The 16,147-nt window shown below is 43.2% G+C and overlaps 1 protein-coding gene across 1 annotated transcript in view; it reads left to right on the plus strand.

Moving 5' to 3' along the window:
- Positions 1-16,147, plus strand: part of SMARCA5 (SNF2 related chromatin remodeling ATPase 5) — a 472,009-nt gene that overhangs the window by 34,057 nt on the left and 421,805 nt on the right. The window contains 2 exon segments of the mRNA XM_078676875.1: positions 3,547-3,713; positions 3,929-4,029. Of these exon segments, the coding sequence (XP_078533001.1) occupies positions 3,547-3,713; positions 3,929-4,029 (268 nt within the window).

The following is a 16,147-nucleotide window of genomic DNA, read 5'->3' on the forward strand; positions in this document are numbered from 1 at the left end:
GGAACTGAGCCGGTGGGGAGGACTCAGAGAACACAAGAACTCTAAGGCACTAGGGCTCTTGAGTGCGTTGAGCACGGACGCCGAGCAGACTCCAGGCAAGCAGCGCGTCAGGGGGAGCTGGCGGGGGGGACCAGAGAAGAGGCTGCCCGCTCACCAAAAGTGATCGATGGTAATGGTGCGAGAGATTGACCTTAAATTACCCTCTCGGTCAGCCCCTGTCAGTCAGCCCCCATGCCCCCACCCGCGTGCACCGAATGCTGCCTTACCGCGAGTCACACCGGTCTCTCAATCATCCTCCCCCAAGGGCTCGCTCGCCTCGCTGTGCCCTCGCTGTGTCCTTGCCGAGCTGAGCCCGCAGCTCCCCGCTCTCAGAGCAGCCCCAGCACAGCAAGCACCCGCCTGCTGGCAGCGTCTCCGCTCACCTGCACTGCCACGCCTACCTGGTGAACTTCGGGAGTCACGTTAGTGGGACGCGGCCAATCACCAAAGATCAGAGGGTAGTGTTAAGCACCTATTGTACACACTCTGGCAAGAAATGGTTTCACACAATCAGACTGAACTCTGACCAATTTATTTTGTGTGAAAATATTATTTAGTTGTATTTTATTTCTAGAACCAAGCCAGTCCTGGTACAGGCAAGTGCAATAGTACTTTGCAAGAATAATGACGTTGGATGCAATTGTATTGGTAAGTCGCGTGTTCAGAAAATGTATTGTATTTTTTATTATGAAACATGCGAAAACTGTGTTCAATAGACCACATGCATCTCTCCCAGCTTCACTGTGACCTCCACGGTAACGCACTTGAGCCTCCCACCAGGAGCTTTGCTTCAACAACCTTGTGGAATGCTCGTGAGCAGCCACCAACCGGAGGTCGCCTATCCCCCATTGGATAACATTGGGCCTAAGCCCTCTGCACCCGGCCGCCCTAGTGTCGCTGAGGAGGTTTCAGGAGTGCTTCCTTGACCCTGGGGGAACCCTGGTCCTAACCCCAGAAAACCAACTCCCACAAACTTGTACTTACTTGCAAACCGTTAACTTTATTTTTCTCACTAGGAAATCATTGATTGTTTTTCCTTAAATTGTTCTGTGTGAAGTTGGTTTTGTATGAAACACTGAAACTGCAAATGTACAAAACTGATTTATTTAGGAAATGTCTGTGTGATATCTAGTCCTATCACACTGAATAGAAAAAGTAACTTAAAAAGTAATCTGAAAAGTAACAAATTTCCAATCTGAACTATGCAGACAATGTCATACTTCTAAGCCAAACAAAAGTGGGTCTACAACACCTAATAAATCGAATATCCTCATACTCAAAAGAAAACTGAATGGTGATAAATGAAACCAAAACTAAAGTTATGGTTATTACTAAAAATGTAAGATTAAAACATAAATCCAAATGGTTTATGGAGGATATCCAACTAGAACAAGTTGAAACATACAGATACTTGGGAGTATTATTTGATGAAAAAGGAAATTATCGCCCACAAAAATTAGAAATACAAAGGAAAGCAAATGCTTTGACGGCAGCATTGAGGATACTGCAGAAATCACTAGGAAATCTTACTTATTGCCCTCTTTTAAAGGTTAGATCGGCAAAACTCCTCCCCACTCTTACATATGGTAGTGAGGCATTAAGTGGGAAAGATACTGTGACTATCAATAATGCAGTCACAAAAAATGTTAAATCCCTTTTTCATCTACCAAATGATGCATCACCTGCACAAATAAGGTTGGAGTTTGGTCTAAATAACCAGTTGTACGTAGAAAGGGTCAATTTATCAAAGCATGGAACAGGATAAAAAACGACCATGACAACCAATTGTCTCAGTTACTATGGCAAGAAATAAATAACAGAAAATTACAAGCCTGGAATTATCTAAAAATAGCGTTGGAAGAATTTGCTGTGATGCCAATCTGGAACAATACAATAAACAAGGAATCGTTCAAAAAGGCAATCAACAGATTAACAAATCGTCTATCAATTATACAAGATAAAGATATATTGGCAAAAAGAAAACCTGCATGGCCAATAATTAGTGGGTTTACAAAAAAACAGATTCAAGCTTATTTAAAAAACAAACCAACCTTTATAAAGGCAAGATTTGGTGTACTCCCTGGACTATGCCATCTTCCCCCATGGATGAAGTCGGAGGGGGATGCAGTATGTAGATTGTGTAAAACAGGAGAGGAGAATATTGTCCATTTGTTGTGTATCTGCCCTGAACTGCAAACTGAAAGAAATACTGTACGTAAAACACATTTTAATGCGCGAGGAATAGGCAAGCTTTGATAAGGTGTCGGCATTCTAATGATGGAAGTATGAATTCTGCTTTTGTAAAGTTGTTATTAAGAGCAAAACTGGGAGATTGCAGTTAAAAAAATGTTTTTATTGTAACCAGTTCAGAATCTGATGTTGCATTTTTTATCTTTTTAGTGGTTTTACATTACAGTAGATATTATATGTATGTCGTATTGTAAGATTTTAAGTAATCAAACAAAGAATTATTGTTATTAATCATAGCGCACTGAATAGAAAAAGTAACTTAAATAGTAATCTGAAAAGTAACGTACAAAGTAATCTGTAAAGTAACTGAAAAGTAATTTCAAAGCATTGACTTACCTGTAACTTAATCAACTGTATTTGAACCTGCATTCAACTGTAAAACATTGCATAAGATTCTGCAAAGCATTTATTTCACTTACCTGCAACAAGCTTGTCTTGTTTCTAGAAATGAAATAAATCATGTTTTTGATACAAATTGGTCTGAGTTCAGTCTTTGAGTGTGACATTTGCTGCGCTTGTGTGCACAACAAATGCTAAACACTACTCTAATAAAGCCTTACTGCTCCCCCCACACTACCACAAATGGAGAGTAAGGTGCTATCTACTTTGATCTCTGCCTACCTTTGGGGTTCCACTGGACTCTAGGCTCACTATTCCTCATTTTGGTATAGTATATACAGAGCCAGCTTCCTACAGCTATTTTCTTTCTAACCCTCTGTACATCTTATGCCATCCTTCTGAGACGAGGGAGTTGCTGAGGCAGCCATGCCCTTTACACATTTTTTAACATAACAATTGAGGCAAATTTTACTGTTTACTTACATAGGGTATTGGGCAGAGGTTTCCACGGCACATAAAGCAAATCCTATTTTGCAGACATGAACCCCTAGGGTTATGACTGATGGTCCAGTATCCGAGACTAAACAAATGAAACTCTGGGTGTAGTAACTGCAGAATGTTGTTCCTAAATGCGGGTGCTATTTAAATCCCTCCATAGTGAACACGTTTCTTGGGAATTATTTAGTTAGCCTTCGGTGCTAGTATTTTCTTGGTGCTGTGAAGACTGATAGACCCTTAGACCAAGGACAAGAAAACCAGCTTCAGGCCAGAAAAAACGATGGGAACCTGAAGCAGGTTTGAATTGTGGAGAACAGATAAAAGTCAAGTTGTTGATAAATGTGCTCAGTTATCTGGTGATTTGAACAAGCTGAACTGCTCCAAAATGGTTACTTAGGTTGGTTTCCCTTTCAATTACAGCAAACTGACAGATCAAACAGATTTGATTATCTGTTAAAGCAGACAGAAGTATTTGCCCACTTTATTCAACCAACTGGTCAAAAGACCCCCACTTCACCTCTAAAGATGAAACCTGGTCGACCTCGTATGAAGAGTGATGACAAACAGAGCCTGATATCAGCTGGAGAGTAAGTATCAATTTAAAGTTGTTGGGTTTCTTAATGTATGGTTAATTGGTTAACATTTAGCCCTTATGGGCATTTATAGTTGATGTTCGCTTTGTTTTTGGCTTTTTGCAGTTGGTGCTTACGTACGTGCAAAGTAGACTTTTGTGCTTCTACTAGTATAGTGTTTGTACTTCACTCATGCAAGTTTAAATTATTGTGTGCTGTATTCTCCGTAGCTATCGACATCGCAGAACAGAACAAGAAGAAGATGAGGAACTTCTTACTGAAAGTTCTAAAGCAACCAATGTATGCACCCGATTTGAGGAGTCTCCTTCATGTGAGTATTATGTTGATCTTTGCTCATTCAGAGAAGGAGGTAATGTGAGTATCCATTAGATCTGGGCACATGGAAGTCTTATCAATGTTTGATTGCCTGCAGGACTGCACAGAATGGACTTGAGGGGAAAATAATCTTATTGCCAGGCCTAAGAATCTGGTTTGATAACTTCATGAAGTTATTTGTCTGCTCTTTTATTGTTTAGGCCTGGCTTGGTGGCAAGTTTAATGCATACCTGTTACCAATTCTTTAAAATATACATAGTGGACTTTAGCACCACCAGGTAGATTACTTCTCTATCGTCTCATTCTATTGGCTGTTTAGTGTATCATTCCACCTTTGGTGTGTAAGTATTTTAGTGCATGGGAGTCTTATTTACATCTCATAGTACATTAAAACGTAGCACTTTTAATTCTTGATCTCATGGATGCATTTTATACAGAAAGCAATTGTTCCTGTTTTCACTGAAGGAAACTTTAATATTTAGCTAGGGCTTTAATGCAAGCCAGTCCTGCAGGTTTTCCCAGTGCTTGTTTTATACATGTAGAGGATTACCAAACCTTTTTTTGTCCGATGAATCGATCGATTTTTCGTTGACAATGAATACACATTTTCTACTGTAATACAGGTGTTACAAGTTGCCCTCTATCTCCTCTTTTGGGTTTTTGTGTTGCTGCCACTTTTTGGAGAAGGTGGCACTGATTGGATCTCACCTTCTTTTATTATATTGCATAATGCAACAGAATGGTAGTTTGTGCATGTGCTGGGCTTAAGTGTATACTTCATTTTTGCTTTAAGTTTTATTTAAGAGCATCCCCAATGCAGCACATACGGTTTTCATGGACCTCCTGTTGTGTGTGTGTGTGTGTGTGTGTGTGTGTATATATATAGATATATATATCAAAGTACCTTCTCCCTTGAACAAGAAAAAAGCTGTATGTATGTATGTGTATATATATTCACTTAAAAACCCATAGGTTTCAGGCCTTGTATAGTTAGGAATTAGCATTTAAAAAACCATTGAAATTGCTCCTATATAGTTAGTTGTACTAACTATATTTTGCGCACCCGCAATCCACTGCTGATGATGTCACATATTACATCATTCATGACATGGTCAGTGACATCACTGATGACATCTCGTATGACATCTCGTATGACATCTCCTATGACATCTCCTATGACATCTCCTATGACATCTCCTATGACATCTCGTATGACATCTCGTATGACATCTCGTATGACATCTCGTATGACATCTCGTATGACATCTCGTATGACATCTCGTATGACATCTCGTATGACATCTCGTATGACATCTCGTATGACATCTCGTATGACATCTCGTATGACATCTCGTATGACATCTCGTATGACATCTCGTATGACATCTCGTATGACATCTCGTATGACATCTCGTATGACATCTCGTATGACATCTCGTATGACATCTCGTATGACATCTCGTATGACATCTCGTTTGACATCTCGTTTGACATCTCCCAGTGACTGTGTGTTTCTGTAAAGTTTAAATATGTTTTACATATTGAAGAATGAGTGGATGTATAAGTGTCTGGATGAAGGATTTAGTAGGTGCGTGACTGTCTGTATGAGGGAGTTATTAAATGTGTCTTACTAAATGCCTGGGTTAGTGACTAAACTGTCTGAATGTGTGCATCAGTATGTCTGTTGTTGTGTAAGCTGCTGCATGTGTTGATCAGTAGCTATATGAGTGGCTATATGGGTTATTGATTGGTTGCCCAAGTATTTGAATGGGAGACTGAGTGTGTGTGTGGGTGGCTGGGAGGTGTGTGACTCTGTGCATAGATGTGTGAGCAGTTGATTCACTAGGTATAGGAGTTATAGAGTGCATGTGGAAACAGCTATATGGGCGGTTGACTGTGTGCATGGGTGTGTTGGTGAGTGAATGGCTATCTCAGTGCTCCATGTCCAAGTAAGTACATATGTAAAACACAGTGCATGTGAGAGTTGGCATATATAAATGACTATACATGAGAGCCAGTGAAATCCTGCATTTATGGGAGTGTAGTGTTGTAACCAATGGGCTATTTACCCCTGGGATGGCTTCACCTGCCTATGTGACCACTTCCTGTGGAGAGTGGGTATGTTCCTGACCCAAAGTTCCTAAATTCACCAAATTCAAAATTAAGAAATCCTTTCTTGGCTGTCCACTTCAGGTGGCACACCTAAGGGGTGTGCCTAGCCTGAACGTGCAACACGCCTACTGACTAATTTTCCCACCTGCTCTGGTGCCAAGTGGGCCTCTGGGGAGGGTATGGCTTTCCCCCGGTCTGGGGGTAAGCAAAGGTCTCATATCAAAGGTGGCGGAGGCTTTGAAGCCATCCTACTGGAGGAGAGAGGAACACCTTCCTCTAGAGCAGGCATCGTTTTTGGGCTCTGAGCACGGGCTCTCACCTACAGGGGTTTCAGAAACTTGTCTTTGGTGGCACGCTGGATGATGCCAGTCAGCCAGCACATTAGAGGACTAGTAGGTTTTCACGGGGCACCTCAAAGTGCCTTCTTGGTGCATGTCACAGTATATCTGACATCTATACTGGCATTAGTTTAGATTTATTGAGAAGAGCTGTTTGATAACAGGCACCAATATTTACTTTGTGTTGAAATTTTTTATTACATATTTTAGAGATGAAAATACAAATGTAATAATAAAGCAGGATAATAGCCTTGATAAATGAAAATAGTACGAATGAGAAAAAGAGTTACATAAGGTATAATAAATATGAGTACACAAAACATATCATATATTCCATATTTCTAAATATAATGATAATGAGGAGATCACAGGATAAATACACTATAGGAGATAAAAGAAGGAAAAAAGAGAAAGAAAAGAAAGAGAAAGAGAAAGAATCCGAGAGCAACAAGAGTATATATTAAGAGAGAGAAGGGGGAAGAGAATGTATAACTGAGTAATATGAAAAAGGGAACCTAATAGAGTAGAATTAGGAAGGGATAACAGTCGAAGGAGAAGGAGGGGTGGAGACAGGGTCACTGTCCACAGTGGCTGCCAGGAAAGGGGACCATACCTGGAGAAAAATGGAAACTTGATCCTGCAAATTATAAATTGTACGTTCATGTAGAGCTGTTTGCATCATCGCCACCAACCACTCTTCCTGCAAAGGGGACAGAGGAGATTTCCAGTGCCGCAGTATACAAATTTTGGCCGTGGCCAGTGCAATATGAAGAAGACTAATTTGTGGTTTAGAAAGCTTCGGAAGACTACGAAAATCATGTAAAATAATATTTAAAGAAGTAAGGGGTAAAGGAAGTGACATGGTATTAGCCAATGCCTTTCGTACAAAAAGCCAGAAGGGTCTCGTACGGGGACATTCACTAATAATATGCGTAATGTGACAACCAGAAGCTGAACACCTCCAACACAAAGTATGTGACAGTAGCTTAGCATGATACAGTTTTACTGGAGACCAGTGCCATTCATGTATAACTTTAAAAATGCAAAATTTTAAACTAGCTTCCCGAACTCCCTTATATAATCCTTCCAATAATTGATCCCATTGAGTATTGGAGTATACAACTGATAAACGAGATTGCCATTTCAACTGGAGAGCTTGGGAGAGAGGCTGCGAAAATAGAGGATGCAAAAAGGTCTTATAAAGACCAGAAGTCACACCTTTAAGATTCCCCCATAACTGCAGATAGTACAAAATAGGAGATACGGATATCAAGTCAGGTGGAGGACCCAAATGTTTTGTGATAGCTTGTTGGAGTTGAATGTATTTACAGGATTGTGTGGATGGTAGACGGAACTCCTCACAGAGTTGAGAAAAAGATTTAAAAGTGTTATCATGAAACAGTTGATCTATAGTCTGGATACCAGCTTCCTGCCACATAGGCCAGGACAAAGTGCGACCATTAACACGAACAGCAGAATTAAGCCATAAAGGAGCTTTGATATGAATACACGAATTAGATTTAAGTATACGATGACTTCTTTGCCAAGATTTATACATTGCAGCTAAAACAGGGTTTTTGGGATCAGAAGGACTGACCCCTTTTACATATAGAAGGGACAAACCAAGACCAGAAGCCAATAAGTGACGTTCGAGTGGGACCCATTGAGGTATGTCTTTAGACTTAGGCAGAAAAAAAGTAAGTTGCGAAAGGTGGAGAGCAAGTGAGTAGTGTTCGATAGAGGGAAGACCCAAACCCCCCTGTAATTGATGAGATTTTAATTTTGCGAAAGTAAGACGCGGTTTAGCCGTGCCCCAGACAAAAAGTTTGATTTTGGAGTCAATGGATCTAAGAGTGGTTAGGGGAATGTTAAGAGGAAGCATACCTAAAACATAAAGAAATCGAGGAAGTGTAACCATCTTGACCGCCTGAACCCGCCCCCATAAGGATAAACCTAAAGCCTTCCATTTATCAAAGTCTCTTTGCATTTGCGCGAATAAAGGAGTCAGATTGTCAGTGATTATATTATCCAACCCTCTATTGATTACAATTCCTAAATACTTAAGCCGGGATGGTTGCCAATGGAAAGGGAAACCAGAAATTACAGCTTTTGTAGTACCAATGGACATGGGTAATGCTTCACTTTTATCCCAATTTATCTTGTAACCGGAAAAGGAAGAGAAATCATTGATGACATGAAGGAGAGCAGGAAGAGAACGGGGAAGATCAGTGAGTGTGAGGAGAATATCATCTGCATATAAATACATTTTGGAATGACCAATTGGAAGAGGGACGCCTACCACTGCAGCAGATTGACGGATTGCAGCAGCCAAAGGTTCCATAGCAAGAAGGAAAAGGGGGGAAAGTGGACATCCTTGATGAGTACCTTGTCTAATTGGAAATGGAGTAGATAGGAAAACGCCGCAATTGACCTGAGCCGATGGGTTATCGTAAAGCAGTCGCACTTTATCTATAAACTGATCACCTAACCCAAACCTTTGCATGATAGTAAAAATGTACTCCCACTCAATGCGATCAAATGCTTTTTCAGCATCCAAAGAAAGAAGTAAAGCATCATCAGTAAGGTGTTTAGCTGACCACAAAGCATGAGATAAAGTACGTAAATGGTTCCGAGATCTACCTGGAACAAAACCTACCTCTGAGTTATGAATTAAAGAAGGTAAAACTTTACGAAGACGTGATGCAAGAATGCTAGCAAGTATCTTAACATCAGAGTTTAAGAGAGATATGGGCCTATAACTACTGCATAACAAAGGATCCTTACCAGGTTTTGGCAAAACCGCTATAACGGCCTTGTTGGAAAGAGGTCCGAGAGAAGACTCCTCCACCGCTTCCCCAAAAGCAGCATGTAAAGTGTCAATTATACTTTGACCAGTCCATTAAAAAAATTCAGGAGGAATACCATCATCGCCCGGAGCTTTGATATGGCAAGGCAGTTATAGCCGAAGAAATTTCATCCTTCGTAATAACACCATCCAGTAGGACTCTACCCTCATCAGTGAGTTTTGGAAGATGAACTGCTTCTAAAAATTTGGACATCCCAAGTGTATCTATATGAGTGCTTGGAGAGTAAAGTGTCATATAGCTACTGTTAATCTGAATACTGTGTTAAGTTAGCATGGGCTCATTAAATGTTTAAACGCCATTTTATCCTTTTGCTGCTTCTGCACACGATACATAATTGTTGATTTAGCTTTCAACCTATTAGTTTACATGAGAATAATATGTTATTGCTCTCAAATCAGCTTTGCTTAATAAACTATGTCTGTACAGTGAGTGCTGAAGCTACAAGGATAACACGACACAGATTGTTGTGAGAACTGATCTCCGCACCTTCATAGACATAACACAAGTGCAGCTCCTGCCAAATTCTGGCTTTAAGCGCGTTTTATATTGCAATGCTTGGTGCACACACAGACACTTGATGCGGTTCGCATGCAGAGAGCTGGTGGAAGCAGATGTGATCTATTCATACTAGGATCTTGAGGTATGGGCCCGCCCTGCTAAAACCCAAAGAGACCTTCTAATATATTAATATAATATACCAGTTAGGGAGGGTGAGAATTAGGTGTGGTTAGCACTTATTCATTTCAGCATATAGCATGCTGTCACCGTTTGCTTTCTATGGACTAGTAACTATGCTGATAACTTTGCTTCTGATAATGTTTCCTTGTATTATCTAAGATACTGCGTTTGAGAAAACGGCATTAGTAAATAAATATTTCAAATGTGCACGTGTCCTCATTTACTCCACGTTCTGGGTTGAAATGATTGTATAACGAAAGAGTGTTCATGTGTTCCACCTAACCTGAGGTATTGTAAGTTCATGTTCTGTTGTCTAAACATTGGGAGTGTTGTTATGACCAATGAGACACTGTAGCTAGCTCGGTAAGGGGATTTCGGGTACTGAGGTGAGTTTTGGGTCACCCTAATTCGCCGAGGTTCCAAATCTCTGTGCACAGTTCTGTGGGAGAACGGAAACCCTGCTACATGGCGCCCATACGTTGGTGGTCTTATATCATGACACTTGAGTAGTATATCGTTCAATCCTTAACCCCTTCACTGTCGTGTCCGGAAAACGGTGGTGTCGGAATAAACCTACCTATTTTTGAAATGGGTCTTTTCAAGCTTGAATCTTTCTAAAAACGGTTTCCTTGAATTACTACCCAGTTGTGCTACAAAGTTTACTTTGTCTTTCTAATTTCCAGTGTAGGCATGGCCCAGGCTGTGGACATACCGCAGCATAGTCGCATTGCGGTGCGCAACCATTTACAGACTTTCCAAATCCCATTGGCGGGCTTGGCTGTGATTATGGTGGTGAGTGCGGATGCAGCGTACCCTTTCGAACTGTTTTATTCGTGGGTGACGTTTCCTGCAGTGGACGCTAATTCTGGTGTGTTCCACCACTACACCCCCTCACCAGTTCCGAATGAATATGCTCCGTACAGAGCACTGGAAATACCTATTGATCATTGGCAGCATCGCGTTTGGTTTGATGGCGCCCTACCCCATTTTTTATCCGCTTCGAGTTTAGGTCCTTTGTCCATTCCAGGCGCTAATTGGCCTGCTTTGGCTGGATTTACCCCTCACCGGAATTACGGCGCTTGTACCCTAGCGGAGGTTCGTAGACTACATGTTTCGATAGCCGTGATTCGTGCATTGGTGCAATACATTGGTCGTCATCTCCCGGGTGGTCTCCCGGGGGGGGTCCGGCTGTTTAAATGGAACATGGCGGTTTAAAACTCAATCCAGTTATGGTCAATGCAGTGTTTGGTAAGCGCCCCGATGACAAAGAAGAATTTCCTTTCTGGCTTGCCGCGAAATTTGACCAACTGGAAGCTGTTTTTCCAAATTCTACTCCTGCTGATAAACATAGAATCTTGACGATGAGTTTACCGAAGGATTTAGCTCCCGAACTAGTTGACTGTGAAAGTTGGGGGAGAACTTTTGCGGCTGTTTATGCAAGGTGTTTCGGCACCCCATCTATGGCTGTACGGCCTACGATCGTTAAACGTGTTCAGGATGATCACGGACCGGAAGCAGCGGTTGAATTGGGTATGCGCCTGTGTGGTTCTTTTGAGATTGTTTGCGATCTCATACTCTCTAATATCAAGGGGGATGCAGTGAACTTTCAGATGTCTAATGCTTTGGCAGCTCTACCCGATGCCGAAAAGCCCCGCCAGTTGGCGAGGATTGTTGTGGCCGCTTATAAAACGGTTGGTCGCACAAGTAAGGGTCTAAAGTATTTTTCGGTCAAGGAGAAAAAACAACCACAAGGGCAGTCTGCTGAGGCAGATGTCCAGCCCAAGTCCAAAAAACTAAATTGGCCTAAAAAACAGAAAAAGCAACAACAGCAGACTCAGGATTCTTATCCTGCGACACAAGTGTCTGCGCCGACAGAAAGAGTTTATGACTTGCGCGATCGCGCAATGATTAAATAACCTGATAGATTTCAGGTTTCTGATCAACGCTCTCCTCGTTCCTTTCAGGACCGGTGGAGGAGGAGGCGGAAGGGGACGAGGTGGTCAGCAAGGACGCGGCCAGCCCCGCCAGACAGACGGCGCAGGGAAGCAGGAAGACTCGACGCCGAAAAGACCGCAGTTTGCGAAAAAGAAAGTCGCGGCTTTAACAGCGCATCGATATGCCACAGATAGTGAGAACGCGGCTTCGGAATCTGGCGTGGGCTCTGACCTTGCTGGACAGCGCGGCGGAGATTACCATAGTGAGAGAGGCCCTGCGTCCACTACTGAAGGTGACAGCGACTGACGTTTATGTTGTGATAGAAACAGCAGACACAAGAGTAGCTCCCCCTGATAGACTTTTTGAAATTGTCCTGTTAATAGGAGACATACAACGTACAGTAAAAGGGGTATTTTGGGAAAATCTTTAGTCTACGTATGACATTTTGCTTTCGGAGGCTGACTGGCCCCCACCTTTTGTCCTCGCAGCGCCGCGAGGGGAGGAGGTAATCCTCCCCAGTTTCGCGAACACTGTCTCGAAAGAGCATGCGCAACATTTTGCAGAAGAGTGGGCTCTGGCTCTCGCACCGGCTCTGTACCGCAACCAATGTGGTTGGGATAAATTGTCCCCAAGCCACGAGATTCCTTTGCGGTCTCAGCCACAGCCTCAACCTCAATATCCCATTCGGCGAGAAGCCAAGGCTTCCGTCGCGGCAATCCTTGAACAATTGGAATATCAGGGTGTAATTGAAACGTGTGTGTCTCCGATGAATAACCCCCTTTTTACTGTGACGAAGCCGGACGGAACGTATCGTTTGGTTTTGGATTACAGGCATTTAAACTCGCATTGCCGTAACTGTGCAGTACAGAATAATCACGGCTCTGCGCTAGTGGATAGTCTTGTGCGTAAGCGTTTTAAAACGACGCTTGACATTTCCAACGGTTTTTATGCCCACAAATTGGACAGTCTTAGTTCCCAATGGACCAGTTTTACTTCGGCCGGGGTCCAAAAACAATTCCGGCGTCTTCCAATGGGCTATAAGAATAGTCCTGGAATTTACACTGCCCGCATAGTCTCTCTTTTGAAGAGAATCGACCCGGATGCTTGTTCGTATGTGGATGACATTTATCTCAGACGACGAAATTTGGGAGCATCTGTGTCGCGTCAACAGCATAATTTGTAACTTTGCAGACATGGGTTACAAATTTAACTTTGCAAAATCGCACATTGCAGAGTACACAGTGTTGTTCCTGGGCTATGAGCTCAACAATGAAGGTAGAGGTTTAGCTCCTCACTTCCTGGAGAAATGCGCTCAGTTGCACGCTCCGACAACACTGAAACAATTAGTCTTTACTGGGTTTTTTGAATTTCGGAAGAACATACATTCCGGAATATGCCCAGCATATCAAGCCTTTGTATGCTTTGATACAACCAACCTTTTCCAAATCATGCTGGCTGTCTGAGCACTCAGCCATCTTGCAATCTTTGCAAGCTGATTTGCTCGCTTCTAAATTCTTACTGACTCGTGATAACCACACTAACCTGGTGATAAGAATAATTCCTGGGACAGTGGGTTTCACGTACCTCACTTTTAATGAAGGAGACACAGTACCTATTGCCTACAAGTCACACTTGTACACTTCGGCTGAGATGCGGTTTTCCACGGTGGAGAAAGTTTTAACAGCTGTACAGATGGCGATTCTTAAGGAACGTGCTCTGTCACAGGGAAAACGCATGTTGGTTGTTACACCCTGCCCTCATTTGGGGGCAGTTACGAAAGCCAGTGTAACAAATTCTAAAGCTTTGCACCCTCGGTGGATTCAATGGGCTGCTTCTTTGACGTCCACAGAGGTCACGTTTATTTTTGACGCCTCATTACGGTCGCAGGAGTACTTGCAGTATGAATTCGTTCATCCTGCTCCTCTAGCAAAGCGACCTTTCGAGGAATTCCATTGCATCATTTACACTGATGGTTCGTCGCAGGTTGCGCATGGCTCTAAACACGCCTACGTTTCCGCATGCGCCATTGTGGTCGGTGCCATGGAGAACGATGGGTTCAAGTCCAGAGTCGTACATTCGCAGACTCTAGGGGACTGCACTGCACAATTGGCAGAGCTTCGTGCTCTTTTACTAGCGCTGGAGTACGCAGATCCTAGTGTGACGACTCTTATTGTGAGTGATTCTTACTACTGTGTTCAGTCTTACAATGAAAACTTGTTCTTTTGGATTCAGAATGACTTTCGTGATTCCAAGGGTAGCACAATAAAACACAAGATCTGGGTTCGAGTGGCTGAGCTTAAGGCTAAACTACCACTTGTTTTTGTGATTCATACTCTCGGCCATCAGCGTGTGGGAGTTCACGCTGTCGGTAATTCGCTTGCTGATGAAGCGGCGAAGTCAGCAGTGTCTAAGTATTTAGTTGCAGCAGTTACACGGTCCAAAAGTAAGATTGATGTTGACATCTTGGCGGCTGTTGCTGCCACTGAGAAGGGAGGTAAACATCCTACAGGGTTCCCTTCGAAGTACACATACCACTTAAGTCCCGAAAAGGTTCCTTTTGTGAAAATACATGATGTTGGAGAACGTTTAATTCCCAACTCGGATCGCAGGTCTGGTTTGATTACAGCGGCTCATGAAGGTGTTGCGTCTGCGCATGCGGGCGTCTCAGCCACTGTAACTCAATTACAACAGCGTTTCTGGTGGCGGGGACTGTACAAACAGACGCGCGACTATGTCCTTCAATGTGACATTCGCCAGCAGATTAAGCCTTCGACTGCTGCGCGTCCGCCACAGACACAGTTGTACATATCGAATAAACCACTAGGTTGTGTTTATTTAGATCACTGCGGTCCTTTTTCCTCTGATACTGCGTATAAGTACATCTTAGTAGCAGTTGATTCATGCACACGCTTTGTGTGGGTATGGCCCCATCGCAGCGCTGATTCACGGACTGTCCTAAGAGATTTGCGTGTCTTTGTAGGGATTTTTGCCTGTGGTACCTTCCATTCGGATCAGGGTCCGGCTTTCGCCTCTAAGGCGTACAAGGATGCCATGACTTCGATGGGGGTCCAAGTCAAGTTTTCGTCTCCCTACAGACCTGAGGGTAATAGTGTAGTGGAGCGAATGAACCGTGACTTAAAGCAATCTTTGACAGCTCGAGTTATAGGCACTGGCAGAAACTGGCTATCCCACCTCAATGGCGTGCAGCGTGCTCTTAATAATCTCCCTAGAAGGTCTCTGGGTGGGCGGACCCCATACGAAATGCTGTTTGGCATCAAGATGTACGTCCCTGACCTTGACGGTCTAGACTGTGTGGTTCGCGCCACATCCTTTGACGCAGATGAACATTGCAATATTTTACAGGATCTACAAAAGACCAGAGACAGTCTTGCAAAGGAACATTTGCCCTCCACATCGGATGTTGCGTTGCAGATCCCGTTAGTTGGCTGGCTACTCCAAGTTGGAGAACTGGTTCGAGAGAAGATCGATAACAAGAAAGAATTTGGACCTTCGTATCAAGCTCTGGTTCCAGTCCTTGGCGTGAAGGGCACAAGAACAGTCATTTTACCCCCTCTTCCAGGCCGTAAGGAAAACAGGTTTATCTCCATTGACAATGTCAAGGTGAAGTATCGAATTATATCACCACCTCCCGACAATAATTATTACAGTACAGAAACCCATTCCCATTACCAATAATCAGTCCGTCGGCAGTGCAGAATGTTCAAGCGTTTATTGGACAAACACAACTCTGCCAGAGGAGATCCTTGCGACCTAACCCAAGAGGTCTGCCAAGAAGACTGCTGGCACACTGTCAGCACGTCACATATATACAGTTGCATTGGCATCATCATGGCCTAACATGGAAAAATACAAATTGGTACAGACTGGCACAGTAAATAGGGGAAGCCCATATAAGGCACACAATGGGGCTTCTGGTTTCACTCATCCTAGATTTAGCAAGGTCGGACGGGTGACTCCCTTCTGCCTTCCCTGGGACAGTCCGCCCCGCACCCCTCCCGGAATGTGCTTATCGGCTCTTCTTCTGCTACCTACGACCTTGTCGGGCCTAACGAGCTGAAACAGCAGTTTCTGCAACAGTTGGTTTATTTCACAGGAGCAGGACTTCAGGGCTTAAATGGAGAATGAGGCCTGTGCATGCACGACTTTCAGTGAGGCCACAATA

Source organism: Lissotriton helveticus, chromosome 2_1 (genome assembly GCF_964261635.1).
Source record: "Lissotriton helveticus chromosome 2_1, aLisHel1.1, whole genome shotgun sequence".
NCBI classification, from domain to species: Eukaryota; Metazoa; Chordata; class Amphibia; order Caudata; family Salamandridae; genus Lissotriton; species Lissotriton helveticus.